The sequence below is a fragment of the Hippoglossus stenolepis genome, chromosome 9 (assembly GCF_022539355.2).
Source record: "Hippoglossus stenolepis isolate QCI-W04-F060 chromosome 9, HSTE1.2, whole genome shotgun sequence".
Lineage (NCBI taxonomy): Eukaryota > Metazoa > Chordata > Actinopteri > Pleuronectiformes > Pleuronectidae > Hippoglossus > Hippoglossus stenolepis.
In genome coordinates this window covers 29107961-29135137 of record NC_061491.1, presented here as the reverse complement: position 1 = coordinate 29135137, position 27177 = coordinate 29107961, and the positions used below count along the sequence as shown (strand labels likewise).

Below are 27177 nucleotides of genomic sequence, written 5' to 3'. Positions count from 1 at the left end.
TGTGTACATACACGTTTTTGTTCCAGTATGAACACTGACGTTGTCAGGACCAGAATACCTCCTGGGGACCAGAGCTCGGTACTGGTGACACTTGACGTCTTGCTCAAGGTCAGAGGTGAATTGAGGGTAAATAAGGTTTGAGTTAGTCATGAACTGGCCCTGGTTAATGTTAAAGAAACTGTTTTCCACAATGAAAAACAGTCCTAATGAGGGAAGCTGCACAAACCTGTGTGTGCGACAGGTGATAATCTGTTAAAACCATTAAGGTGTTAACAACACGTGAATCATCAAAGGGTGCCATCAGACAGACGGGTGCTCAGACAGACGGGTTAACTGGACTAACAACAAGATACAGAGACACACGGGAGTCTACGTCTACCTGTCTGTAAGTTTACCTGTCTGTCTCTGGACGTGTCTGTGTGTTTACCTGTCTGTCTCTGGATGTGTCTGTGTGTTTACCTGTCTGTCTCTACATGTGTCTGTGTGTTTACCTGTCTGTCTCTGGATGTGTCTGTGTGTTTACCTGTCTGTCTCTGGACGTGTCTGTGTGTTTACCTGTCTGTCCCTACATGCGTCTGTGTGTTTACCTGTCTGTCTCTGGACGTGTCTGTGTGTTTACCTGTCTGTCTCTGGACGTGTCTGTGTGTTTACCTGTCTGTCTCTGGACGTGTCTGTGTGTTTACCTGTCTGTCTCTGGACGTGTCTGTGTGTTTACCTGTCTGTCTCTGGACGTGTCTGTGTGTTTACCTGTCTGTCTCTGGACGTGTCTGTGTGTTTACCTGTCTGTCTCTGGACGTGTCTGTGTGTTTACCTGTCTGTCTCTACATGTGTCTGTGTGTTTACCTGTCTGTCTCTGAATGTGTCTGTGTGTTTACCTGTCTGTCCCTACATGTGTCTATGTGTTTACCTGTCTGTCTCTGAATGTGTCTGTGTGTTTACCTGTCTGTCCCTACATGTGTCTATGTGTTTACCTGTCTGTCCCTACATGCGTCTGTGTGTTTACCTGTCTGTCCCTACATGTGTCTGTGTGTTTACCTGTCTGTCTCTGGATGTGTCTGTGTGTTTACCTGTCTGTCTCTGGATGTGTCTGTGTGTTTACCTGTCTGTCTCTGGACGTGTCTGTGTGTTTACCTGTCTGTCTCTGGACGTGTCTGTGTGTTTACCTGTCTGTCTCTGGACGTGTCTGTGTGTTTACCTGTCTGTCTCTGGATGTGTCTGTGTGTTTACCTGTCTGTCTCTGGACGTGTCTGTGTGTTTACCTGTCTGTCCCTACATGTGTCTGTGTGTTTACCTGTCTGTCTCTGAATGTGTCTGTGTGTTTACCTCATGTGCTAGTGTTACCTGTCTGTCTCTGAATGTTCTGTGTGTTTACCTGTCTGTCCGTGTCTGTGTTTACCTGTCTGTCTCTGACGGTCTGTGTTTCTGTCTGTCTCTGACGTTGTTACCTCTTCAATGCGTCTGTGTGTTTACCTGTCTGTCTCTGGATGTGTCTGTGTGTTTACCTGTCTGTCTCTACATGTGTCTATGTGTTTACCTGTCTGTCTCTGAATGTGTCTGTGTGTTTACCTGTCTGTCCCTACATGTGTCTGTGTGTTTACCTGTCTGTCCCTACATGCGTCTGTGTGTTTACCTGTCTGTCCCTACATGTGTCTGTGTGTTTACCTGTCTGTCTCTGGACGTGTCTGTGTGTTTACCTGTCTGTCTCTGGACGTGTCTGTGTGTTTACCTGTCTGTCTGTCTGTCTGTCTCAGGATGGTGTCGTGTTTCGAGACAGGTGAGTGATGTCATCCTGTAGATTTCCCATCATGCATTGCTCTGCTGTGTGACGGAGCCTGTTGCCATGGAGGAGCTGGTCAAAAACATGTCCAGGTGTCAGCACCTGGGCTGGATGAACGTGATTGGTGAGTTGATGATGATGTCACACAGGTGAGACGACACATCTGAACACTGTCATAAATCACCTGCTCACTATATACAGCACTGTATAGTGACTACTATAGTAGTAGTAGTAGTGACTACTATATACAGCTTTATATAGTGGCTAGTACTATAGCACAACAACACAATTTGACTTTCGCTCGTCACAGTAAAGAAAGATTTCCTTCCTCTGTGTTTAAAGATGAAAGAAAACATTAATGAAGGGAATAATCTCCAGAGGTGGCAAAAGTACTCACATTCTTTACTTAAGTAAAGTACATATACTTGTGTAAAAACCGACTGGTAAAAGTAGAAGTACTGATTCATCTCCTTTACTCAAGTAAAAGTAAGAAAGTACAGGGTCTGAAATGTACTTAAAGGGGACATAGCATGCAAATTCCACTTTGTTAGTGCTTCTACAGGTTAATGTGGGTATCTGGCTCGCGCGTTTTGTTATGGTTCCTCTAAGTTCCCAAGCGCGCAGCCGCCTGGCTGTTCACACGGGACGAGCATTTCTCCGCGCTGGTCAGCCCCATAGACTGTATATATAAGGTCAGCCCGCGATTCTGCTTTCTCCGCTTGTTGTTGTACCCGTTGAATGTCGGGGTTCGGGGGTAAATGATGGTCTTCATAGCCCCCCCCTCTCTCTTTCTCTCTCTGTCTGTCTGCTTGTGTGCTTGTAGTGGGGGCAGAGGGGACATTTAATTATGTGATTGGGAAAATTAAAACTCCAGGACAACAGAAGGGAATACAAAGTATGGGATGCATATTTGATAATTTATATCATATAAAATATGTAATTTATATCGTTTAAAATCATGGGGGGAGAGGGGGGAGCTGGCTCATTAGCATTTAAAGGAACAGGCACTCAAAACAGGTCACTCTGTGGAGGGCTGTTTTATACAGGGTAAAAAGCTGTTTTATATGATCCTTGTGGTATTTTGACCAAAGTATGTTACAGACATTTCATTAAGACCCCAAGGAACCATATCAACTTGTGGTAAAATGGACATGCTATGTCCCCTTTAAGTACAAAAGTAAAAAAGAATTTGAACTTCAATGATACACGATGCCTCTTTCGATGACTCGGCAAAACGAGTTTGTTAACAACCTGCACAGTGCTGGTACAGAGGAAAACTAAATCACTGGACACGGTCTAGTTTTGCTGCCAAATTTCAGACAGAATAATAAAGACTGAGCTGAACCGAGGTCCTGCATGAGCACCTGGATCAATCTTTACGGGGAGTAAATGGATGGGGAATGTGCTGGCGCTGATTAAGTCCCTGCTCTTTGTACACACCGCCGGTCGCTACTACCGATTGGATGGTTTTGTGAGGTCCTCGGATCAAACTCGACTATCTAGAGGAAGTCAAAGTCGTAACAAGGTTTCCGTACGTGAACCTGCGGAAGGATCATTACCGGTACAGCCGCTCGACCTTGGTCGACCACGGCAGCCCGACCAACCTGGACGCTTAGGGTCTCGTGCCGCCCCCCCAATGGCACACGCCGCCGGGCGTGCGCCTCTCCCGAGGCAGGGGGCAACGTGCGTAAAATGGTCATCCGTGGAGGTTTAAACCAGTAACAAGTCAGTTTTGAGAATGTAAGGAGTAGAAAGTACAGAGTAAAAGTAAAAGGTCGTCAGGAAAATAAATACTCAAGTAAAGTACAGATACCTGAAAAATCGACTTAAGTACAGTAACAAAGTATTTGTACTTCGTTACTTCCCACCTCTGATAATCTCTACATTTAAAGATGTGCAGGACTGGGTAACTTGACCATACTCGTTAAGTGTAATAACCGTCAGGGTGAAGGGACAGTAGAAGCAGATGGTGAAGCACCTGTGCAGAGCAACACAGCACATTGTGAATTTCAACTGTTTCAAAGTTCATAAACTTTTTCAAAAGTTTGTAGATTTCAACTGTATAAAATATCGTAAATGACCAGAAAAAGTTAGATAAGTGACTGTTTATAAAAAGTTTGTAAACTTTGATTCAAACATTTGATTGTTTATTATCAGTTGTTTGTCGTTATAGTTATTAAGGAGTTCTACTGTTTCTGTGTCGTGTGACGTGTTGTGATGATGTCACAGAGCTAAAGAGCGCCTCCATTCATTGGCTGTCATGTGGTCAGAGGGCGGAGCCTGACGTGTGGAGTAAAATGTTCTGCATCCTGTCAGACGCACAATTACTGCTGCTCAACAACCTGGAGGTACGAAATACATAAATAAATAAATCTGAAAAAAATCATCTTCATCATGTGAAGCTACACCTCCACATTTCTCAGGTTTTTCACATTAAAAGCCTTTTAAGGGAAGGAGATACTTTTATTTTGAAAGCGTGGAGGGAGTCTCTAATGTGAGCCCTTCACAATAATGTGTCACAGTGATACAGGAAGTGGACATTTTGTTTCTTCTTCTTCAGGTTCATCCTCTTCTTCTGGCAGAGAGGGCGGAGACTTGTACCGTTTGGTTGCTAAGATACACTTTGCATGTGACCTCAGCCCCTTCTTTCTCCGCCCACAAAGGTAAGACAAGACAGATACACACTGACAGACACACACTACACATTCACAGACACACTGACAGATACACACTACACACTGACAGACACACACTACACATTCACAGGCACACTTTCGCAGACACATTACACACTCACTGACAAACACACACTACACACTCACAGAGACACACTGTCAGATGATGGACGTGGATTTTGACTTGAACGGTGAGAAAATATTTTCAACATGAATGTAATTTTTCAAGGCTCAGTCTGTTGTATGTTTTTGTGTGTTCTTTGTGTATTTGCGAGTGTGTTTGTTTGGGTTTTGTGAGTGTGTGTTTATCAGGATTTATCTCGTCTCTAATCCCGGTGATTTGTCACATTAATAATCGTATAATCTGGGATCTGAGGTCAGTTGCCATGGTAACGTGTCTGTCCACTCCTCTGGTCACACATCATCACCTACTAAAAGGTTAAAGGTCACAGTGATGTGTCTGACCTGTGATAATGACGATAATAATAATGAATTTAAAAACAATGTTAATAGGAGTAATATTTATTATAATGATGATAATAATAATGACAATGATGATCCTGTTGCTGCAGAACTGTCTGTCTGAAAAGACAGACAGACAGAGCCGACAGATAGACAGGTCATAAAAGTGCTCTACATGTTATAAGGTGCAGAATCAACACACACACACACAGATCGGGTAAATTTGTTTCACAGTTTGTTAAAGAGCTGAATAATCTTATTAATTTATGTTATTAATTAATAAGATTACTAATAAATACACAACAACATAAAACACACTTAACCAGTTACATCAGAACAGGCGCAAAACAAACAACCAAATCATCAATGAATCAATCAAATTATATTTGTATAGTCTCATATTCACAAATCCCAGTTTGTCTCATGGTCTTTAACAAGGTGAGACGTCCTCTGTCCTTAACCCTCAACAAGAGTCAAACTACTAAAACCTTTAACAGGTAAAGAAGGTAGAAACCTCAGAGACACATGTGAGGATCCGTCTCCCAGGACGGACACAAGTGAACAGATGTCACGTGGAACAGAGAACATCAGAGAGATCAGAGTATTTACAGCTTTGATTAGAATAAACACTTTGTAGCTGAAGGTCAATGAACTGATGGATTATTGTCAGTAATGGTCGAGTATCTGAGGAGAAATATTATATATCAAGCAGTCTTGTTGTGATCATAGTCTACGGTCAGGATCCACCATGATCAGGATCCACCATCAGCTGCCACCTTGATCGTGGTCCACCACCACCATCAGATGCCAACACGATAAAGGATCCACCATCACGATCACAATCTCTGATTCTCGATCCACCATCATAATCCACGATGTGGATCTGTGGACGATAAGGCAAAGGGACTCCGGGGAAGAAGTGAAGTCAGTAACATGTATTGATGAGATATTAATATCTTTGATGTGATGAGGATGGAGAAGAGGAAGGAGAAACTGGGAAGAGAAGCTCCGTGTGTCATGTGACCCCCGACCTTCTAGACCTATAGCAGCAGAACTAAGATCAGGTCTAAGACAAACCTGGACCGGCTCTAACTATAAGCTTTATCCTAAAGGAAGGTTTTAAGCCTACTCTTAAACGTACAGAGGGAGTCTGCCTCCCGAACTGAAAGTGGGAGATGATTCCACAGGAGAGGAGCTTGATGCTGAAGCTCTGGCTCCTCCTCTACTTTTAGAGACTTTAGGGACGACAAGTAAGCCTGAATTCTGGGAGCGCAGTGCTCTAGTGGGTTGATAAGGTACTAACAGCTCTTTAAGATATAATGGTGCCATATTGTTAAGGGCCTTGAAGGTGAGGAGGAGAATTTTAAATTCTATTCTAGATTTAACCCGGAAGCCAGTGTAGCGAAGCTAATACTGGAGAAATGTGCTCTCTTTTCTTGGTTCTTGTCAGAACACGTGCTGCAGCATTTTGGACAAGCTGCAGAGTCTTTAACGACTTACTGCTGGAGCCTGATAATAAGGAATTACAATAATCCAGTCTGGATGGAACAAAGGCCTGGACTCGTTCTTCTGCATCCTTTTGAGAAAGGACATGTCTGATTTTGGAGATATTACGCAAGTGGAAAAAGGCTGTCCTAGAAATTAGTTTTAAGTGAGAATTAAAGGACAAATCAGGATCGAAGATCACTCCCAAGTTCCTGACTGTTTCATTGGAAGCAAGGGCAATGTCGTCTAGCGCAGCTATATCGTTAGATAATGTGTCTCTAAGGTGTTTAAGTATTAGAACCTCTGTCTTATCTGAGTTTAATAAGAGAAAATTGCGGGTCATCCAGGTTTTTATGTCCTTGAGACATGCTTGGAGTTTAGTTATTTGATTACTTTGTTCAGGTTTTATTGACAAGTATAACTGGGTGTCATCCGCAGAGCAGTGGAAATTTAGCGAGTGTGTCCTGATAATGTTTCCGAGTGGAAGCATATATAATGAGAATAAAATTGGGCCGAGCACAGAGCCCTGTGGAACACCGTGGTTAACTTTGGTGTGCACAGATGACTCATCATTAATTTGCACGAATTGGGAGCGATCAGAAAAATAGGATTTAAACCAGTTTAGGGCGGTTCCTTTAATGCTAATTAACTGTTCTAGTCTCTGTAATAAAATGTTATGGTCAATTGTGTTGAATGCTGCACTAAGATCTAACAGGACGAGGACAGACACAAACATCTGAAGCTACTAGAAGCTCATTAGTGAATTTTGCCAAGGCTGTCTCTGTGCTGTGATTGGCTCTAAACCCCGACTGAAAGTCTTCATATATATTATTTTCCTGGAGAAACTCACACAGCTGATTGGCTACAACTTTTTCTTGGATTTTAGACAGGAAGGGGAGATTAGATATCGGACGATAATTGGCTAAAACCTCTGGGTCTAGGGTGGGTTTTTTGAGAAGGGGTTTGATTACAGCTATTTTAAAGGACTGTGGTACATCCTGATGATAATGACAGATTGATTGTGTTCAGTAATGAACTGTCAATTAGGGGCAGAATTTCTTTAAGTAATTTTGTAGGAATGGGATCTAAGATACAAGTTGTTGGTTTAGAACATGAGATTATTTTGGTCAGCTGATCAAAGCTGATCAGAGAGAAGCTGTCTAAATAATTGGTAGGATTCTCAGCCGTTTCTGAGTTTTCTGTTCTTGATGGGGTATTAGTGCCAATTGAGGGCAGGAGATGTTTGATTTGATTTCTAATAGTTAGAATTTTATCATTAAAGAAATTCATAAAGATATTGCTATTTAGGGATCGAGGAATACTGGGTTCGGTGGAGGTGTGACTCTCAGTCAGCCTGGCTACAGAGCTGAAGAGAAACCTGGGGTTGTTTTTATTCTCTTCTATTAGTTTCGAATAGTAGGCGGCTCTTGCTTTGTGGAGGGCCTTCTTATATGCTTTAACACTATTCTTCCAGTCTAGGAGATTTTCAACACGGTTGCTGAAGCTCTGGCTCCTCCTCTGCTTTAGAGACTTTAGGGACGACAGCCTGAATTCTGGGAGCTCAGGGCTCTAGTGGTGATAAGGTACTATCAGCTCTTTAAGGTTTGATGCTGCCATTTTATTAATGTAGGTGAGGAGGAGGATTTTGAATTCTAAATGTAACAGGAAGTCAGTGTAGTGAAGCTAACACAGGAGACATGTGGTCTCTGTTCCTGGTTCTCTTCAGGACACGTGCTGCAGCATTTAGGACAAACTGCAGAGTCTTTAACGACTTCCTGCTGGAGCCTGATAATAAGGAATTACAATAATCACGTCTGGATGGAACGAAGGCCTGGACTCGTTCTTCTGCGTCTTTTTGAGAAAGGACATGTCTGATGTTTGAGATGTTACGCAAGTGGAGGAAGGCGGTCCTAGAAATTTGTTTAAGTGAGAATCAAAGGACAAATCGGGATCAAAGATCACTCCCAAGTTCCTGATGTTTCACTGGAAGCAAAGACGATGTCGTCTAGTGCAGCTTCATCATTAGATAATGTGTCTCTAAGGTGTTTAGGGCCAAGTATTAGAACCTTAGTTTTATATGAGTTCAATAAGAGAAAATTACAGCTCATCCAGGTTTTTATGTCCTTGAAACATGATGATGTTTATAATTGATGACACTGTTCTGGTTTTATTGACAAGTATAACTGGGTGTCATCCGCAGAGCAGTGGAAGTTTACAGAGTGTGTCCTGATAATGTTTCCTAGTGGAAGCATACAGGTGCATCTCAATAAATTAGAATATCATGGAAAAGTTCGTTTATTTCGATAATTAAATTCAAAAAGTGAAACTCATATATTATATAGATTCATTACACACAGAGTGGAATATTTCAAGCATTTACTTCTTTTAATTTTGATGATTATGGCATACAGCTAATGAAAACCCAAAATTCAGTATCTCAGAAAATTTGAATATTGTGAAAAAGTTCAATATTGTAGACTCACGATGTCACACTCTAATCAGCTAATTAACTCAAAACACCTGCAAAGGTTTCCTGAGCCTTTAAATGGTTTCTAAGGCTGGGTCAGTAGGATACACAATCATGGGGAAGACTGCTGACTTGACAGTTGTCCAGAAGACAGTCACTGACACCGTCCACAAGGAGGGTAAGCCACAAAAGGTCATTGCTAAAGATGCTGGCTGTTCACGGAGTGCTGTATCCAAGCATATTCATAGAAAGTTGAGTGGAAGGAAAAAGTGTGGTAGAAAAAGGTGCACAAGCAACAGGGATAACCGCAGCCTTGAGAGGATTGTGAAGCAACGGCCATTCAAGAATTTGGGGGAGATTCACAAGGAGTGGACGGAGGCTGGAGTCAGTGCATCAAGAGCCACCACGCACAGACGTATCCAGGACATGGGCTACAGCTGTCGCATTCCTCGTGTCAAGCCACTCCTGAACCAGAGACAACGTGGACTGCAGGCATGGACTGTTGCTCAGTGGTCCAAAGTCCTCTTTTCAGATGAAAGTAAATTTTGCATTTCATTTGGAAATCAAGGTCCCAGAGTCTGGAGGAAGAGTGGAGAGGCACAGAATCCAAGTTGCTTGAAGTCCAGTGTGAAGTTTCCACAGTCAGTGATGATTTGGGGAGCCATGTCATCTGCTGGTGTTGGTCCACTGTGTTTTATCAAGTCCAAAGTCAACGCAGCCGTCTACCAGGACATTTTAGAGCACTTCATGCTTCCTTCCGCTGACGAGGTTTATGGAGATGCTGATTTCATTTTCCAGCAGGACTTGGCACCTGCCCACACTGCCAAAAGTACCAATACCTGGTTTAATGACCATGGTATCACTGTGCTTGATTGGCCAGCAAACTCGCCTGACCTGAACCCCATAGAGAATCTGTGGGGTATTGTCAAGAGGAAGATGAGAGACACCAGACCCAACCATGCAGACGAGCTGAAGGCCGCTATCAAAGCAACCTGGGCTTCCATAACAGCTCAGCAGGGCCACAGGCTGGTCGCCTCCATGCCACAACGCATTGATGCAGTAATTCATGCAAAAGGAGCCCCGACCAAGTATTGACTGCATATATGTATGAACATACTTTTCATTCGGCTGACATTTCTGTATTAAAAATCCTTTGTTTTATTGGTCTTATGTAATATTCTAATTTTCTGAGATACTGAATTTGGGGTTTTCATTAGCTGTAAGCCATAATCATCAAAATTAAAAGAAATAAACACTTGAAATATTTCCCTCTGTGTGTAATGAATCTATATAATATGAGTTTCACTTTTTGAATTGAATTATCAAAATAAATGGACTTTCCATGATATTCTAATTCATTGAGATGCACCTGTATATGAGAATAAAATTGGGCCGAGCACAGAACCCTGTGGAACACCGTGGTTAACTCTGGTGTGCACCGATGACTCATCATTAATTTGCACAAATTGGAATCGATCTGATAAATAGGATTTTCATTAGCGGTTCCTTTAATGCTAATGAACTGTTCTAGTCTCTGTAATAAAATGTGATGGTGTTGAATGCTGCACTAAGATCTAACAGGACGAGGACAGACACAAACATCTGAAGCTATTAGAAGCTCATTAGTGACTTTAACCAGGACTGTCTCCGTGCTGTGATTGGCTCTAAACCCTGACTGAAAGTCTTCACGTTACTTTCCTGGAGAAACTCTCACAGCTGATTGGCTACAACCTTCTCAGGAGTTTAGACAGGAAGGGGAGGTTGGATATCGGTCTGTAGTTAAAAACCTCCGGGTCCAGGGTGGATGTTTGAGAAGGGGTTTGATTACAGCTATTTTAAAGGACTGTGGTACATCCTGATGATAATGACAGATTGATTGTGTTCAGTAACGAACTGTCAATTAGGGGCAGAATTTCTTTAAGTCATTTTGTAGGAATGGGATCTAAGATACAAGTTGTTGGTTTAGAACATGAGATTATTCTGGTCAGCTGATCAAAGCTGATCAGAGAGAAGCTGTCTAAATAATTGGGAAGATTCTCAGCCGTTTCTGAGATTTCTGTTCTTGGTGATGTATTAGTGCCAGATGAGGGCAGGAGATGGTTGATTTGATTTCTAATAGTTAGAATCATTAAAGAAGGTCATAAAGATATTGCTCCTCAGGGATGGAGGGATACTGGGTTCGGTGGAGGTGTGACTCTCTGTCAGCTCCAGAGCTGAAGAGAAACCTGGGGATGTTTTTATTCTCTTCTATTAATGTGGAGTAGCAGGCAGCTCTTGCTTTGTGGAGCCTTCTTATGAACTTTAACACTACTCTTCCAGGTGTTGTGCAATAGTAAGCAGACTTGATGTTGGCTAATTATTAATAATCCTAAAATATGATTATTAAAATAATACAATTATTTATTAAAATAATAAAATTATTAATTAAAAACGATAAAGTTATCAATTAAGAATAATGAAATTATTAATGAAAAACAATAAAATTCCGGTAAGACAAGTGGACTGTGTGCGCGGCCTCGAGAGCAGCGATCAGCTGATTCGCACGGTGGCAGCGGGGATCGAGCTGTGGCCGGAGAATTTGTCTCTTTCTCCTTGGCGAAGTTTCTTCGTCCTTCTGCAGGGATGAGCAGCTGAGGAGCAGCTGTGGTTATGGACCTGGGAAAAGTCTGGGAACTCAGCCTGCGAGTGAAAGACTTTTGCCTCGGTCTTTTCAAAATAAAAATCAAGTAAAAAGGAAGTTCACAAAAAAGGGGAGAGTAAACTTAAGGTAAAAATAAAAATACAAACGTCTGGATGGTTGCTCCCTTTGAGCGGCTGGATTGTCTAGAGTAACCGGGAGAGGTTCTGGTCTAATCTTCAGCGCACGGGAATAAGCAATGAGTTGCAGGGGTGCTGCCCTATTTATTACCTGAGAGGTGTCCGGCCTCCCTCCAGGGGGGGCCGTGGGGTCTGTTGGCTCTCAGCCAATGGAAGGCCAGAGTTTAAACTCCAGCGGCGGTTAACAACCGTGGGGGTCCACAAAGGAATTTTGGGTGTGTTCCGACCACATGGCAGAAAACTCTTAGTTCAGGCTTCTAAGGTCCCATGCAGGCCTCTCCATTGTCCTTTGTCTTCGATCCCAACACAGGCTAGGAGATATTCAACATGGTTGCTGGAGCGCCACTTCCTTTCTAGTTTTCTTGACGCTTGTTTTAACTCATGTATCTTGGAATTATACCAGGAAGCTAATTTACTATGTTTTACATGTTTCTTTTTTAGAGGCGCTATTGAGTCTAATGTTAATCGTAATGAGTTTACAGAGCTATCGACGAGGTTGATCTCAGTGGAGCTCGGGTTTTTAAAGAATTTGTTGGTTATATCGACGGATAATATGGGTTAAATTCTTTCCTTAAATTTAGCTCCAGCACTATCAGGTAGACATCTAGAAAATTAGTTTTTTATTAGTGGCATATATTTTGATAATGAGAAATCGAAGGTTATTAAATTATGGTCTGATAGAATCGGACTATGTGGAAGTACTGTTAGATGTTCAATTTTGACACCGTATGATAATACAAGGTCAAGTGTGTGGTTACAATGAGTAGGTTGGTGTACACACTGACTGAGTCTAGTACTGAAATAAATGCTACGCTAAGACATTATTATTATTGTCAACATGAATATTAAAGTCACCGACAATAATAACTATCTGTTTTTATAAATATCTGCTTGATAAAAACTCAGGGAATTCCGTTAAAAATTCAGAATAAGCCCCAGGAGCACGGTAAACTACAGCAAATATGATTGGCTGATGTGATTTCTTGGATGGGTGTGGAAGACTAAGAACGTGTGTGATGACAAATAACCCGTCTGTGTGTAATGAGGCTGGTCACCATGGTAACAGCTGTCGCAGCTGACTGCTGGGAAAGACTACAAACACTCCCATGATGCATTTTGTCTGTTCCAGATGTTCCAGGGAGGGGTGTGCGCCGACAGAGCATGTCCAGTAGCTTCGCTGTGGACACACCCACTGCCAGAGTGACGGTGAACACACACGCACACACACGCACACACACACAGGACTCAGCCTGTTGTTTCCATAGTAACAAGAGGTCAGCTATCAATCAGCAGTTTTGCTCCCCCTACGGGTGAAACACTGACATCATAGATCCTTCAAGTAAAAGTAGAAATATCACAGACTAAAAGTAATCCACTACAAGTAAAATGAACAGACAGGCACAAACACACACTCAAACATACACACACAGACACATATACACGCATACACACACACAAACAGACACATACAGAGACACACACACACAGACAGACACACACATATACACCATCAGTATAAGTATAATAGGTCAGATCCTGATTCGTTCTGATTCGATCTTCGTCCTCCTCTTCCTCAGGGTTTTCTCTCTCGGCGGTTGAAACAGTCTCTGCGTCGAACTCGTTCGCAACCAAAACTCTCTCGTCAGAGCAGTGTGAAGAATGACGCCATCACTTCCGCAGACGCCAGGTAACAAACACGCCTTTTTGATAATCAATAAGTAAGAAGAATAGCTAGAATTCTGCTGGTGTTGTCTGAACGATCAATAGCGTGGCCCTCCTCTTCGATCAGTCACACTTACGCCTCCTGCTGGATCAGGTCTGGTCCTCGTTCAGGGGGAAACATTTTCTGACGGGTGTTGACTTAGACCAGTGTTGAAAGATGTTGAGGGGGTTCAACTCCTGTTTTGATCTGTTTCTGTTGAGCGGGGTGTGGGTCGGTGTGTGGAGGATGGGGGGGTGTAATCTCTGTACCACACACTGTGGAGGACGGGGGAGGAGAGGGGGTGGATTAAATAAAGGAGGGGGGGTAGGGCACCCTCACTGCAGGGGAGGGGCAACTGCTGACAGAGAGAGAGAGAGATGTAGTTCTGGAGCCGTGTAGCATCAGCAAGCTAACAGAGAGAGAGAGAGAGAGAGAGAGAGAGAGAGAGAGAGAGAGAGAGAGACAGAAAGAAAGAGAGAGAGAAAGACAGAGAGAAAGACAGAGAGACAGACAGAGAGAGAGAGAAAGACTGACAGGTTTTCAGCCTTGTGACCAAACATCGTCAGGCTTAGCAGTTTCTCAACCTTCCTCCTCCATCTTCCTCTTCCATCCTCCTCCTCCATCTTCCTCCTCTTCACTAACGGAGAACATCCCCCTCCTCCGCCTCTCTCAGGATGCTCGGTGAGTTTGTCTTCACGCATCAGTGTCTTTGTCCTCTGAGCGTCTGAATAACTGTGCTGCAGTGAATCACTGCTGTGTGTGTGTGTGTGTGTGGGGGGCATCTCTTACCTGATTTGCATGATCATACATGCTGCAGTTCTGTGTGTTAGCATGCACACAGCTAGTCTAGTATGTTAGCATGTTGCTAGGATATATACATGTTGTTAGTCAACATGTTTAACTAAACAAGGTTAAGCAGCAGTACACACACATGCGTGTTTTTTTCTTCCAGTGCATTTCTTCACTGGAAAAAATTTCATTAAAATGTTTCAATCCATCAATAGTTCTATGTTGGTGTGTTTGTTATGTTTGAGATGTGTCTATACATCTGTTTGACCAATCACAGCTTTGTGAGCTCCGCCTCTCTCTGAATACCTGGACTCTGGTTTAGTTTCACCTTTTGAAGGTAGAAAGCAGAACTTGGAACCATGACAACACAGTAAGTTTCAGGTTGGAAGGTTCCTGTGGTGGAAAAGAGCTAAAACACGACAAAGCTGTGACCACGTCTCACTTCTGTGTTAATGCTGACGGTTTGAAAAACAATGAAATCATCAACCTCTTCGATACGTCAGATAAGTTCCAGCTCTAACAAACAGAACAGAACCAAACACCTCTGCTCTACATGGGCAGCTGTGGCTCAGTTAGAGCAGTTGTCCTCTAACCAGAAGATTGGGGGTTCGATCCCAGTCTTTCCCATTCTGCCCCTTCTGGTGTGTATGAATGGTGAGAGATGCACTGTAGAGTGCTTTGAGTGGTCATCAGACTAGAATAGATCTATATAAATACAGACAATAATTTACCATTTACATGTTCTTAAAAGGTTCTGTACACTCATCATGACATTTCTGTGGTACCTGCATACATTTTTAAAAGGAGCACTGGGTCGTATAGAAAGTGGAACCTCCATTAGAACCTGGTTCGGAAGAAATCAGTTGAGGGATGGCGTCTGTGAACAGGAGAGTTTGACTGTGAAGAGGCAAACTCAGCTGGATACTCAGCCACGTCAAGAACAACACAACAAAACGACACAACACTACCTGAGCCAAGACCCTGAGGGAACCGACAGAACAAGTAGCGGAAGTGACTCTAAGCACAGGACTCCTGGTTGGACACAGGTGAGAGAACAGGAAGTAGAATCACCTGATTCTCTCGGTTCTCTTGATTAAGAAGAAGAATCTCTAATGTTTTCATTATCACGATGTTCGTCTAAACATGGTAATGATGTCATCTGATGATGGTCCGACCCTAATTATGTTCCCCATCATTCACCTGCTCTGTGACCGTTTTTCAGTGTAAAGTCACTCTTTGGAACAAAGATGGCAGTACTTACGAGAGTTCAGAGTCCGCGCCGCAAACTTTTGTATATCAGTGTTTTCTTACTGGCTCTTTTTGCACAAACATTGCTTTCATAAATTCACTATGTACCTTCTTCACCATGGAGAACATACAGTACTCCCCTGGGTCTTTTGTTTACCAGTACCTTGGAGGAGCATACCAGCACTATGTGCACAACCCAACAGAGAAACAGCAAACCTCCTCTGCCCAGTATCCTACTCGCTAATGTCAGTCTCTGGACGACAAGCTAGACAGACTGTGACTGTGCATCACCCTGGAGAGTTTCTCCTTCAACAGACCCGACAGAACTCAGCTCACAGGTAAGTTCAGAGTAGGAGCTGTGTGCTTCATGTTTAAGCAACACACTGCTCCCTGGTTCTGGAGCTGGTAATCATCAAAGTTTGACCCTTCTAACTCCCCAGAGAGTTCAGCTCAGTCTTCCTCACAGAAACAGAGACGGACAAGGTCCTGCAGGGCTGCTTTTAAGGAGAACTGACGGACCGATCTTTGAGAATGCAGCTAATGGAAACATAATTTACTCTCTCATAGGATATAAAAGATCTCAGTCTTCCCCATCTGCATGCTGAAGTGTCCTTGAGCAAGATACTGAACCCCAAACTGCCCCTCATAGAAAAAGTGCTGCCTATAAATGCACTGTAGGAATGTGTGTGTGAATGGCATAAAAAAGTAGTCATCAAGACTAGAAAAGATCTATATAAATACAGACCAAATACTGACATTGTTCAGCCTACCCGGACAAAGTTAAGTGCCTGCCACACAGCCACATGGGGATAGGGAGGCTGCCACATTGACCCTGGAAACTAGAGACAGTCCTTCAAAAGGGTCATACCCACACAAAGCCCCCAGGCCAAATGGCATCCTGGGTGTGCATCGATCAACTGGCAGAGATGTTCACCAACATCTTCAACCTCTCCCTGGTCCTTGGTCCCTGACCCCTCCAAGGCATCATCAAAGTCCAAACCCTTTTCAGTTTGCCTACAGACCGAACAGTACCACAGATGATGCCATCGCCTTGGCAACTCAGGCCAATCACCCACCTGGACAAAGAGAAAACATATAACAGAATGTTCTTCATCGATAACAGCTCAGCAACACCATCATTCCCTCAGACCTTGTATCGATGCTCATTGATATTGGTCTAGATATTTGACTTCCTGACAGACAGGCCCCAGGTGATGAGAGTCAGCTGATGTGTGCTCAGCCCCTCTTGTGCTCCCTGTTCACTCATAACTGTACTGCTGAGTATATTTCCAGATTCTTCTTCTGTTTCTTCCTCACTTCTCTGTGCCCTTCAGTCATGAAGCCTCTTTTCACATTGTTTTATTCTCGCTAAGTCGAAATTGTCACATTTTGAGAGGAGATGTGAAGCTATGTTTTTTACATTGTGATTCGTGATTACTATATAAATAGTATTTGATTGATTGATTACTGAATCGTTTTTCTTAAGAATCTTCTTTTCACCCCTCCTTGTTTCAGGTGTGTAATGCAGCAGCTGCGTTGTGATAGCCAGGAGTCATTGCTAAGCGCTGGCTGTGTGTCATCTCTGGAGCTCAGGATGGACCAATCAGTGATCATTAAACCTGTCCACTCGTCCCTGCTCGGACAGGACTACTGCTTCGAGGTCACACAGAAATCACACACAGTACATAACTGACAACACATTGATCCTTGTGTTTCTGTGGTGATGACATCTCACCCTGTCTCCTAGGTAACAACCTCGACAGGCACCAAATGTTTCTCTTGTCGTTCGGCGGCAGAGCGAGATAAATGGATGGAGAACCTACGACGAGCCGTTCATCCCAACAAAGACAACAGCAGGAGGCTGGAGAATGTCCTGACGCTGTGGGTCATCGAGGCCAAAGACCTGCCTGCCAAGAAAAGGTACGGGGCCTAGATCTAACGCTTTAGGGCGCTACACCGAAACCAGGTAATGTAGGATCCATTACCTCTGCAGTGTAGTAACTGTTGTACTTGTCCCACAGGTACTTCTGCGAGCTGTGTCTGGATGACAGTCTGTATGCTCGGACATCATGTAAACTGAAGACGGACAACATCTTCTGGGGTGAACGTTTCGACTTCAGCAGTCTGCCGTCCGTCAGTGCCGTCACCCTCCACCTCTACAAAGACACAGACAGAAAGAGGAAGAAGGATAAGAGCAGCTATGTCGGTTTGGTCAACATCCCTGTCCCCATGGTGACAAGCAGACAGCTGGTGGAGAAGTGGTACTCAGTGAGCACACCGAGTACAAGTCGAGGTACGTAGGTCCTCATTCAAAAACAAACTAGAGTATGGCACTGGAAAAATCTTCTGTCAGAACCTTACGAAACTGATCCGAACCTGAATATCATTTCGAAATTTGACCAAAATTTGAAATTATGTAATGGTTTTTATTCACAAAACAACAAACATCCGAACTCTCATATTATGACTCCCAACAACGGGACCACAGAGTTCACATGCCAACGACCATCTCTCATGTTTTAGGTAAGTCGTCTGTGCCCATGGTGCGAATCAAAGCTCGTTACCAGAGCATTGTCATCTTGCCGATGGAGCAGTACAAAGAGTTTGCAGAGTACATCAGCTCCAACTACCTGCTGCTGTGCAACACACTAGAGGCCGCCATCAGCCTTAGAGCTAAGGAGGAGCTTGCCGCTGCACTCGTCCACATCCTGCACAGCACCGGGAAGGCCAAGGTAGCCCCGCACCTATATCAAACCCTCCCCCTCACAACACCGGTAACCACAGCCACCTCAAATACCTGAACTTTGACCCCTATATTTAGGACTTCCTCACAGACCTGATGATGTCAGAGGTGGATCGTTGCCGTGACAATGACCAGCTGATCTTCAGAGAGAACACCCTGGCAACAAAAAGCATCGAAGAATACCTGAAGCTGATTGGACAAAAGTACCTACAGGATGCCCTCGGTAACCGATGGATCAGTTAAACTGTTTTTACCTGTTCAGGTGATTAGTCGTTAATCTCAGGTGTTCCTGTGTTCAGGTGAGTTCATCAAAGCTCTGTACGAGTCAGACGAGAACTGTGAGGTCGACCCGTCACGCTGCTCGACCTCTGACCTCGCAGAGCATCAGGCCAACCTGAGGATGTGCTGCGAGCTCGCCTTCTGCAAGATCCTCGACTCCTACAGGTACACCTACACACCTACACACACACACACACACACACACACACACACACACACACACACACACACACACACACACACACACACACACACACACACACACACACACGGCAGTGCCAACACCTCTGTGTATCATTCGATCAGGGTCTTCCCTCGGGAGCTGAAGGAGGTGTTTGCGTCATGGCGTCAGGAGTGTGGTAACCGAGGTCGACCTGACATCAGTGAGCGTCTCATCAGCGCCTCATTGTTCCTGCGCTTCCTGTGTCCTGCTGTGATGTCACCATCGCTGTTCGACCTGATGCAGGAATACCCTGACGAGCGCACAGCGAGAACTTTAACTCTCATCGCCAAAGTCATCCAGAACCTCGCCAACTTCAGCAAGTACGTCAAACTCTTATTATGAAGTAAAACAGGAGGACTTTTATTTTGAGGTATAACAGGATGACTTTTGAGTTGAAGTGCAACAGGAGGACTTTTATTTCGTAGTAAAACAGAGGACTTCTTATTGTGAAAAATGAATCACCTGTGTAATGTGATATATGTAGTGCGTTACCTGTTTGTTTCCTTTTTGCGACAGGTTCGGCACAAAGGAGGAGTACATGCTGTTCATGAACGATTTCGTGGAGCGTCAGTGGAGCAGCATGCAGCGTTTCCTGCAGGAGATCTCTAACCCAGACGGACTGAACCACACGGCAGGCTTCGACGGATACATCGACCTCGGCAGGGAGCTGTCAAGTCTGCACACCCTGCTCACCGAGCTCGACCAGGTAACACACTGACCAGGTAACACACTGACCAGGTAACACACTGACCAGGTAACACACTGACCAGGTAACAAACTGACCAGGTAACACACTGACCAGGTAACACACTGACCAGGTAACACACTGACCAGGTAACACACTGACCAGGTAACAAACTGACCAGGTAACACACTGACCAGGTAACAAACTGACCAGGTAACACACTGACCAGGTAACACACTGACCAGTAACAATAATGAAGGTAACACACTGACCAGGTAACACACTGACCAGGTAACACACTGACCATGTAACAAACTGACCAGGTAACACACTGACCAGGTAACACACTGACCATGTAACAAACTGACCAGGTAACACACTGACCAGGTAACACACTGACCATGTAACAAACTGACCAGGTAACACACTGACCAGGTAACACACTGACCAGGTAACACACTGACCAGGTAACAAACTGACCAGGTAACACACTGACCAGGTAACAAACTGACCAGGTAACACACTGACCAGGTAACAAACTGACCAGGTAACACACTGACCAGGTAACACACTGACCAGGTAACACACTGACCATGTAACAAACTGACCAGGTAACACACTGACCAGGTAACACACTGACCAGGTAACACACTGACCAGGTAACAAACTGACCAGGTAACACACTGACCAGGTAACACACTGACCAGGTAACACACTGACCAGGTAACACACTGACCAGGTAACACACTGACCATGTAACAAACTGACCAGGTAACACACTGACCAGGTAATACACTGACCAGGTAACACACTGACCCAGGTAACAAACTGACCAGGTAACACACTGACCAGGTAACAACTCACCAGGTAACAAACTGACCAGGTAACACACTGACCAGGTAACACACTGACCATGTAACAAACTGACCAGGTAACACCCGACCAGGTAACACACTGACCAGGTAACACACTGACCAGATAACCACTAACCAGGTAACACACTGACCAGGTAACAAACTGACCAGGTAACACATTAACCAGGTAACAAACTGACCAGGTAACAAACTGACCAGGTAACACACTGACCAGGTAACAAACTGACCAGGTAACACACTCACCAGGTAACAAACTGACCAGGTAACAAACTGACCATGTAACACACTGACCAGGTAACAAACTGACCAGGTAACACACTGACCAGGTAACACACTGACCAGGTAACACACTGACCAGGTAACAAACTGACCATGTAACACACTGACCAGGTAACACACTGACCAGGTAACAAACTGACCAGGTAACAAACTGACATCTCTCCAACTGTCTTTCTCTCCACCTCTATCTCTCCACCTGTCTGCCCCCTTCCTCCAACTGTCTCTCTCTCTCTCTCCACCTGTCTGTCTCCAGGCGTCTCTGTCGAAGCTCGGCCCTCTTCCTCGGATCCTCAGAGATGTGTCGACGGCGCTGGCTAACCCTGGGGTCGTGCTTAATCATGGGGGTGTGTCCTCTCCAGAGCCTCAGCGGGTAGTGTCTCCGCCCTCACTCTCTCCGCCCCCTCTGTCGCCACCCCTCTCCCCCCCGCTGGCCACCTGTAATCCCTCCATTGGCCTGCAGGGAGGCGTCGGACTGGACGGAGGGTTAGCAACATTTTCCTGTTAGCATTAGCATCAAACAGCAGACTAGCGTTGCTACATTGACAGAAGGGCTGTGGCCGAAATCTCTCACTAATCACGATGTAGTGAATCTTCCATATTGTAGTTCTGTCCACATGTTTAGTGAGATTTTTATACCTTATATAGTGCACTCATTGTTTCCCACAATGCATTGGGAAAAGTAGTGTACAGCCAATGGTCACTAACTGAGCAACATATACCGACGAGAGGAGAGAGGTCAGCAGGTATAAATGTAAATACGAGCAGAGCCTTACAACCTGAGACAAACATGTTTATTTCTACATTTAAAGATTCAACGTGTTATTCAAGAGTAAAATAAACATTTAAAATTCACTGTGGGATTTTACAACGGCCGACACTTCCTGTGTAATAAGTAATCTAATGTGTGTTTGTGTCTGTGTGTAGCTTGGTGGATTTTACCAGACTTCCGTCTCCAACTCCAGAAAACAAAGATTTGTTTTTTGTCACTAAAGGGTCAAGTCTTCAGCCTGCGTCAGGTGACTTTTGATCTCTGATCTTTAGCAAATCAGCCTCCATGTTTCCTGAGCGAGTGTGTGACCTATGATCCTTCCTGTGCTGCTGATGTCACTTCCTGTAGGCCTGCAGGGCTCTCCGGCTCCGAGCTCTTCCTACTCAGAGCCCAATGAGAACGAGGCTGCCTTTGAAATGACCAATGGAGCCAGGAGGGAGGGGCCAGAGCTAACCAATGAGAGCCGCAGTCGGTCTCTGGTCGACCTGCAGGACTCCTCCCCTAGCGATGGCCTGGATGACAGCCAATGGCAGCGCAGGACAGGGCTCCTCCCTCTGTCCTTCCAGAACCCGGTGTATCACATGACTACCACGTCTCCACGACAACCACAGCAGCAGACAGACGCCACGCCCTCGGACGGCTCAGTGGGGTCTCAGGGAAACGCAGACGAGAGGATCACCATGGCGACAAAACCGGCTTTTCTTACCCAGATGTCCGTGGGGCTCGGAGCGGGGGAAAGGACGTCAGCCATGTCGAGTAGCAGCAGTGGAGAAGAATACTCGAGACGAGCGCTGTCACTGACTGACACGCTGACAGGTATCATGATGACGTATAACTTTAAAAATAAACGACTGTAATAAGATCAATTTAAATTACAATGCAACGTTAATCTTCAAATACAGTACGAACCCTATTCAAATATTGTTCCTCCCCCTCAGGTGGTCCCACCCCCCCTCGTCAGAACTCGTCAGGCCCTCAGAGACGCATTGATCAGCCTCCTCCCCCCAACTCCGCTCCGCCAGGACCACCTCGAGGCCGGACACCTCCCAGCATGCTCAGTGGCAGCGGGGGCTCCGCCTACCCTCCCCGCCCCGCCTCCGGCAGCATGATGTCATCGAGCCCAGATTGGCCGAGCAGTGGCCAGACGCGGCTCAGACAGACGTCATCATCGTCTAAAGGAGACAGTCCGGAGAAACAACGACCTGCTGCCAAGGTAACCAGGCTGCTACTATAGGAACCTTCTGACCTGGGATCAGTGTCACAACTTATGTGTCACTGATGAATCTGCAGCTTAACATCAGGTTAACTGTTGATCCCCTGTACCACGAAGTTCAACATATTCAGCATCTCTTTCAGTTATCCAGCTAAACTTAACAATCACATGACACTGGTTATAAACTCATAAAGTTAATTCAGGTTTTCCTCTAGATATGAACATGTGCACATAAAAGGGGCAGGGTTTGCTGCATATGACCTATCACAGACATGGACAAGTCAAAATGATTCTGAGACAGTCTGTGGTACTGGGAGCACTTTACGGGTCAGGCTGGTTCTGTTGGGCTCCAGCAGCTGACAGAGGTTCATCCTCTGAGGAGAATCTAGATCTTTCAGAAGCTCATCAGAGGAGCTCAAAGGATCTTGTGGGTCTCAGAAGACCCTGGTCCTCCTCAGAGACTCGAACAATCCACACCAGCTCCACGGATCCTCTGAGAACATGATGTCATGGTTCAAAGGAAGGGATTGGTCAGTGGGCGGAGCTTTATACTGTTTGATCTCTTATCTCCAACTTAACCTGGAGCAGGTCAGCTGTTCATCATAAGTTACCCTGGCGATTTACCACGACAACAAGTGAACGAGCTTTGTAGGACTGAAAACTCTGAATTAAACCTGAAGTTAACCTGATAACCACAAATGCTGCCCCATAGTACAGGGCTCAAGTAAACTGTTAACCAAGTTAAATATTAACCAGGTTAACTCCAGGTGTGTGTGTGTGTGTGTGTGTTCAGGCTCCCTCTCCCTGTGCGTTGGATCGTACGGCGGCCTGGCTTCTCAACATGAACTCCACCTCTTCTTACTGCGAGGCGGAGGATGATCGCCATGACGACGCCCTTATCGAAAAAGTATGAAATACTCCTACTACAGGTTCTGACTGTGTGTGTCTTTCTATAGTTATGAGGCCAATTTTGGTTCAATACCATCATTGTGGGGACATTTTGTCTGTTCCTCGCAAAGTGTGTGTGTGTGTGTGTGTGTGTTTCTGACTTTGTGTAAATGTGTGTTTCTGACTGTGTGTGTGTGTGTGTGTGTAGTACCAGCAGGAGATTGCGTTGCTGCAGGAGAAGTTGCGTGTTGCGTCTCTGCGTCAGGACGAGTGTGAGACTCGTCTGCTGGTTCAGGATCAACAGAACCAGAGGATGCTGCAGGAGTACCAGGTACTGTGATGTCATCGGTCACCTGACTCACCCACCAGTGATGTCATCAGTCAGCCATGATGTCATCAGTCACCTGTGATGTCATCAGTCAGCTGACAGTGTGTTTGTGTTTCAGTCTCGTCTTGAGGACACAGAGAGTCGACTGAGACGACTTCAGGACGACAAAGATCTTCAGATGAACAGTATCATCAGCAGGTGACCTGTCTGTCTCTACCTGTCTGTCTCTACCTGTCTGTCTCTACCAGTCCGTCTCTACATGTCCGTCTCTACCTGTCCGTCTCTACCTGTCTGTCTGTAGCTGTCCATCTCTACATGTCTGTCTGTACCTGTCTGTCTCTACCTGTCTGTCTCTACCTGTCCGTCCCTACCTGTCTGTCTGTAGCTGTCCGTCTCTACCTGTCCGTCTCTACCTGTCCGTCCCTACCTGTCTGTCTCTACCTGTCCGTCTCTACCTGTCCGTCCCTACCTGTCCATCCCTACCTGTCTGTCTCTACCTGCCTGTCTCTACCTGTCCGTCTCTACCTGTCTGTCTCTACCTGTCCGTCTCTACCTGCCTGTCTCTACCTGTCCATCCCTACCCGTCTCCTACTGTCTGTCTCTAGCTGTCCGTCTCTACATGTCTGTCTCTACCTGTCTGTCTCTACCTGTCCGTCCCTACCTGTCCGTCCCTACCTGCCTGTCTCTACCTGTCTGTCTCTACCAGTCCGTCTCTACATGTCCGTCTCTACCTGTCCGTCTCTACCTGTCTGTCTGTAGCTGTCCATCTCTACATGTCTGTCTGTACCTGTCTGTCTCTACCTGTCTGTCTCTACCTGTCCGTCCCTACCTGTCTGTCTGTAGCTGTCCATCTCTACATGTCTGTCTGTACCTGTCTGTCTCTACCTGTCCGTCTCTACCTGTCTGTCTCTACCTGTCCGTCTCTACCTGCCTGTCTCTACCTGTCCATCCCTACCCTTCCGTCCCTACCTGTCTGTCTGTATGTCCGTCTCTACATGTCTGTCTCTACCTGTCTGTCTCTACCTGTCCGTCCCTACCTGTCCGTCCCTACCTGCCTGTCTCTACCTGTCTGTCTCTACCAGTCCGTCTCTACCTGTCCGTCTCTACCTGTCCGTCTCTACCTGTCTGTCTGTAGCTGTCCATCTCTACATGTCTGTCTGTACCTGTCTGTCTCTACCTGTCTGTCTCTACCTGTCCGTCCTACCTGTCTGTTCTGTCGCTCTTGTCTCCCTGTCTGCCTACCTGTCTGTCTGTGGCTGTCCCTCTACCTGTCGTCTCTACCTGTCCGTCTCTACCTGTCCGTCCCTACCTGTCTGTCTCTACCTGTCCGTCTCTACCTGTCCGTCCCTCGGTCCATCCCTACCTGTCTGTCTCTACCTGCCTGTCTCTACCTGTCCGTCTCTACCTGTCTGTCTCTACCTGTCCGTCTCTACCTGCCTGTCTCTACCTGTCTGTCTCTACCTGTCCGTCTCTACCTGCCTGTCTCTACCTGTCCATCCCTACCCGTCCGTCCCTACCTGTCTGTCTGTAGCTGTCCGTCTCTACTGTCTGTCTTACTGTCTCTCTACCTGTCCGTCCCTACCTGTCCGTCCCGCCTGTCTTCGGTCTCTACCTGCCTGTCTCTACCTGTCCATCCCTACCCGTCCGTCCCTACCTGTCTGTCTGTAGCTGTCCGTCTCTACATGTCTGTCTCTACCTGTCTGTCTCTACCTGTCCGTCCCTACCTGTCCGTCCTACCTGCTGTCTCTACCTGTCCGTCTCTACCTGTCTGTCTCTACCTGCCTGTCTCTACCTGTCCGTCTCTACCTGTCTGTCTCTACCTGCCTGTCTCTACATGTCTGTCTCTACCTGTCTGTCTCTACCTGTCCGTCCTACCTGTCCGTCCCTACCTGCCTGTCTCTACCTGTCCGTCTTCTGTCTGTCTCTACCTGCCTGTCTCCTGTCTACGTCCTCTCTACTGTCCGTCTCTACCTGTCTGTCTCTACCTGTCTGCTACCTGTCCCTGTCTCTACCTGTCCGTCCCTACCTGTCCGTCTCTACCTGCCTGTCTCTACCTGTCCGTCTCTACCTGCCTGTCTCTCAGCAGCTGTCTGGCTCTCTTACAGGTTGATGGCAGTAGAGGAGGAGTTAAAGAAGGACCACTCTGATATGCAGGCTGTGGTCGACTCCAAACAGAAGATTATAGAGGCTCAGGTCTGTTCACCTCTTTTATATTTATATCATCATTAGATTATTATATCTATATGTTGTATTTATATTCACATTTGTATATTATGTTTGTTTATTAATAGACATTATCAGACTCTGACCTGTCTGTCTCTCTCACCTGTCTGTCTCTCAGGAGAAGCGAATAGCGAGTCTGGACGCGGCGAACACTCGCCTGATGGCGGCGCTGACTCAGCTGAAGGAGCGCTATGCTGTGACATCACAGAGAAACGGCCTGTCTCCTAGCAACACGTCGTCCCTGCAGATCACCGAGAACGGAGAGTTCCGCAACTCCAGCAACTGCTGAGCTCATTGGTTGTGACAGCCGGGAGGGGGCGGGGCCTGAGGCAGAACTATCTCATCAAACACACAATTTTTTTTACATCAATCAATTAACACAATCAACCCTCAGCTCCTCTAGTCCGGCTCCGCCCCCGTTCCTAGGTTATCATCCATTTCCTGATTTTGATTTGCATGTTTCTTAACGACAGCTTACATCACATCCTGTTTCCTTCCTCTGGTCCAATCATATTAACTCCAAATGTTTATGGCTCATACATACATCGATCATTTTTAAAGGAACAGTCCAACACTGTCGTCTCAGTCAGTTTCATGTCTGTGTACAGAGACAGGTCCTGGTCAGCCTAGCTTAGCATTAGCCGGGAAGCAGAGGGAGACTGACCTAGTTAGCCTAGCCTAGCTCCATCTGAGCAGAACATTAATGGAACTGTTGCGTTGTCGTCGCTTCCTTAGCGTCGAACGTTGTTAGTTTGTGTTAATTTTACAGATTTTAATGTAAACATCAGATTCTATTGTGAGACAGTAAAAACTTTAAATTGTGATGAAATGTTTATGAGAAAAAACACACACACACACACACACACACTGCCCCCTGCTGGACTCTGTTGCTCAATGTTGCTTCTGTCTCTGTATTTATTTTCTTCTTATCGATATTTATCAATATTTATAAAAGATGCCCCAATAAACTATTACACTATCAAACTGTGGCTATGGTAATGAATGACACTATGGCAATGAGTAACATGCTCACACACACATCACTGTAACAATGGAGTACACATGGTTCCCGCCCAGAAACTAGCCGGTGAAGGTCGAAGGTTCAAACCCCTGTTTGAGGGTCACTGTGGGCGTGTCAGGGCGTCGGCCTGCACATGAGTCTGTTAGCTGTTAGCTGTTAGCATCACCCTGAGGCCTCAGATACAAACAACAAGCTGCTGTACTCTGACAATGTGGGGGATTCATTCATA

The 27177-nt window shown here is 45.5% G+C and overlaps 1 protein-coding gene across 5 annotated transcripts; it reads left to right on the top strand.

Moving 5' to 3' along the window:
- The first annotated feature begins 97 nt into the window (after window positions 1-97).
- LOC118115411 (disabled homolog 2-interacting protein) lies at window positions 98-26911 on the top strand. Of its 5 annotated transcripts, XM_035166534.2 has the most exons (23): window positions 98-385; window positions 1752-1901; window positions 4007-4125; window positions 4338-4440; window positions 12813-12889; window positions 13261-13370; window positions 16938-17082; window positions 17170-17342; window positions 17444-17715; window positions 17946-18154; window positions 18244-18388; window positions 18465-18609; window positions 18751-18987; window positions 19184-19373; window positions 20760-20989; window positions 21431-21522; window positions 21624-22091; window positions 22214-22488; window positions 23282-23395; window positions 23585-23707; window positions 23823-23902; window positions 25810-25897; window positions 26046-26911. In XM_035166534.2, exons 2-23 carry the CDS (start codon window positions 1841-1843, stop codon window positions 26214-26216), a joined length of 3627 nt encoding a protein of 1208 aa, XP_035022425.1. In that variant the 5' UTR covers window positions 98-385; window positions 1752-1840; the 3' UTR covers window positions 26217-26911. The 5 variants fall into 5 exon arrangements, with proteins under 5 accessions (XP_035022425.1, XP_035022428.1, XP_035022426.1 ...); XM_035166535.2 differs by lacking the exon at window positions 98-385 and having other exon boundaries at window positions 1824-1926; XM_035166537.2 differs by lacking the exons at window positions 98-385; window positions 4007-4125 and having other exon boundaries at window positions 1811-1901.
- The last annotated feature ends 266 nt before the right edge of the window (window positions 26912-27177 follow it).

Coding starts and splice junctions, on each gene's coding strand:
- LOC118115411 (XM_035166534.2), top strand. CDS start 1,841: ATGGAGGAGCTGGTCAAAAACATGTCCAGGTGTCAGCACCTGGGCTGG. Junction 13,371..16,937: donor ATCACTTCCGCAGACGCCAG/GTAACAAACACG, acceptor TCCTTGTTTCAG/GTGTGTAATGCAGCAGCTGC. Junction 23,396..23,584: donor ACGACGCCCTTATCGAAAAA/GTATGAAATACT, acceptor GTGTGTGTGTAG/TACCAGCAGGAGATTGCGTT.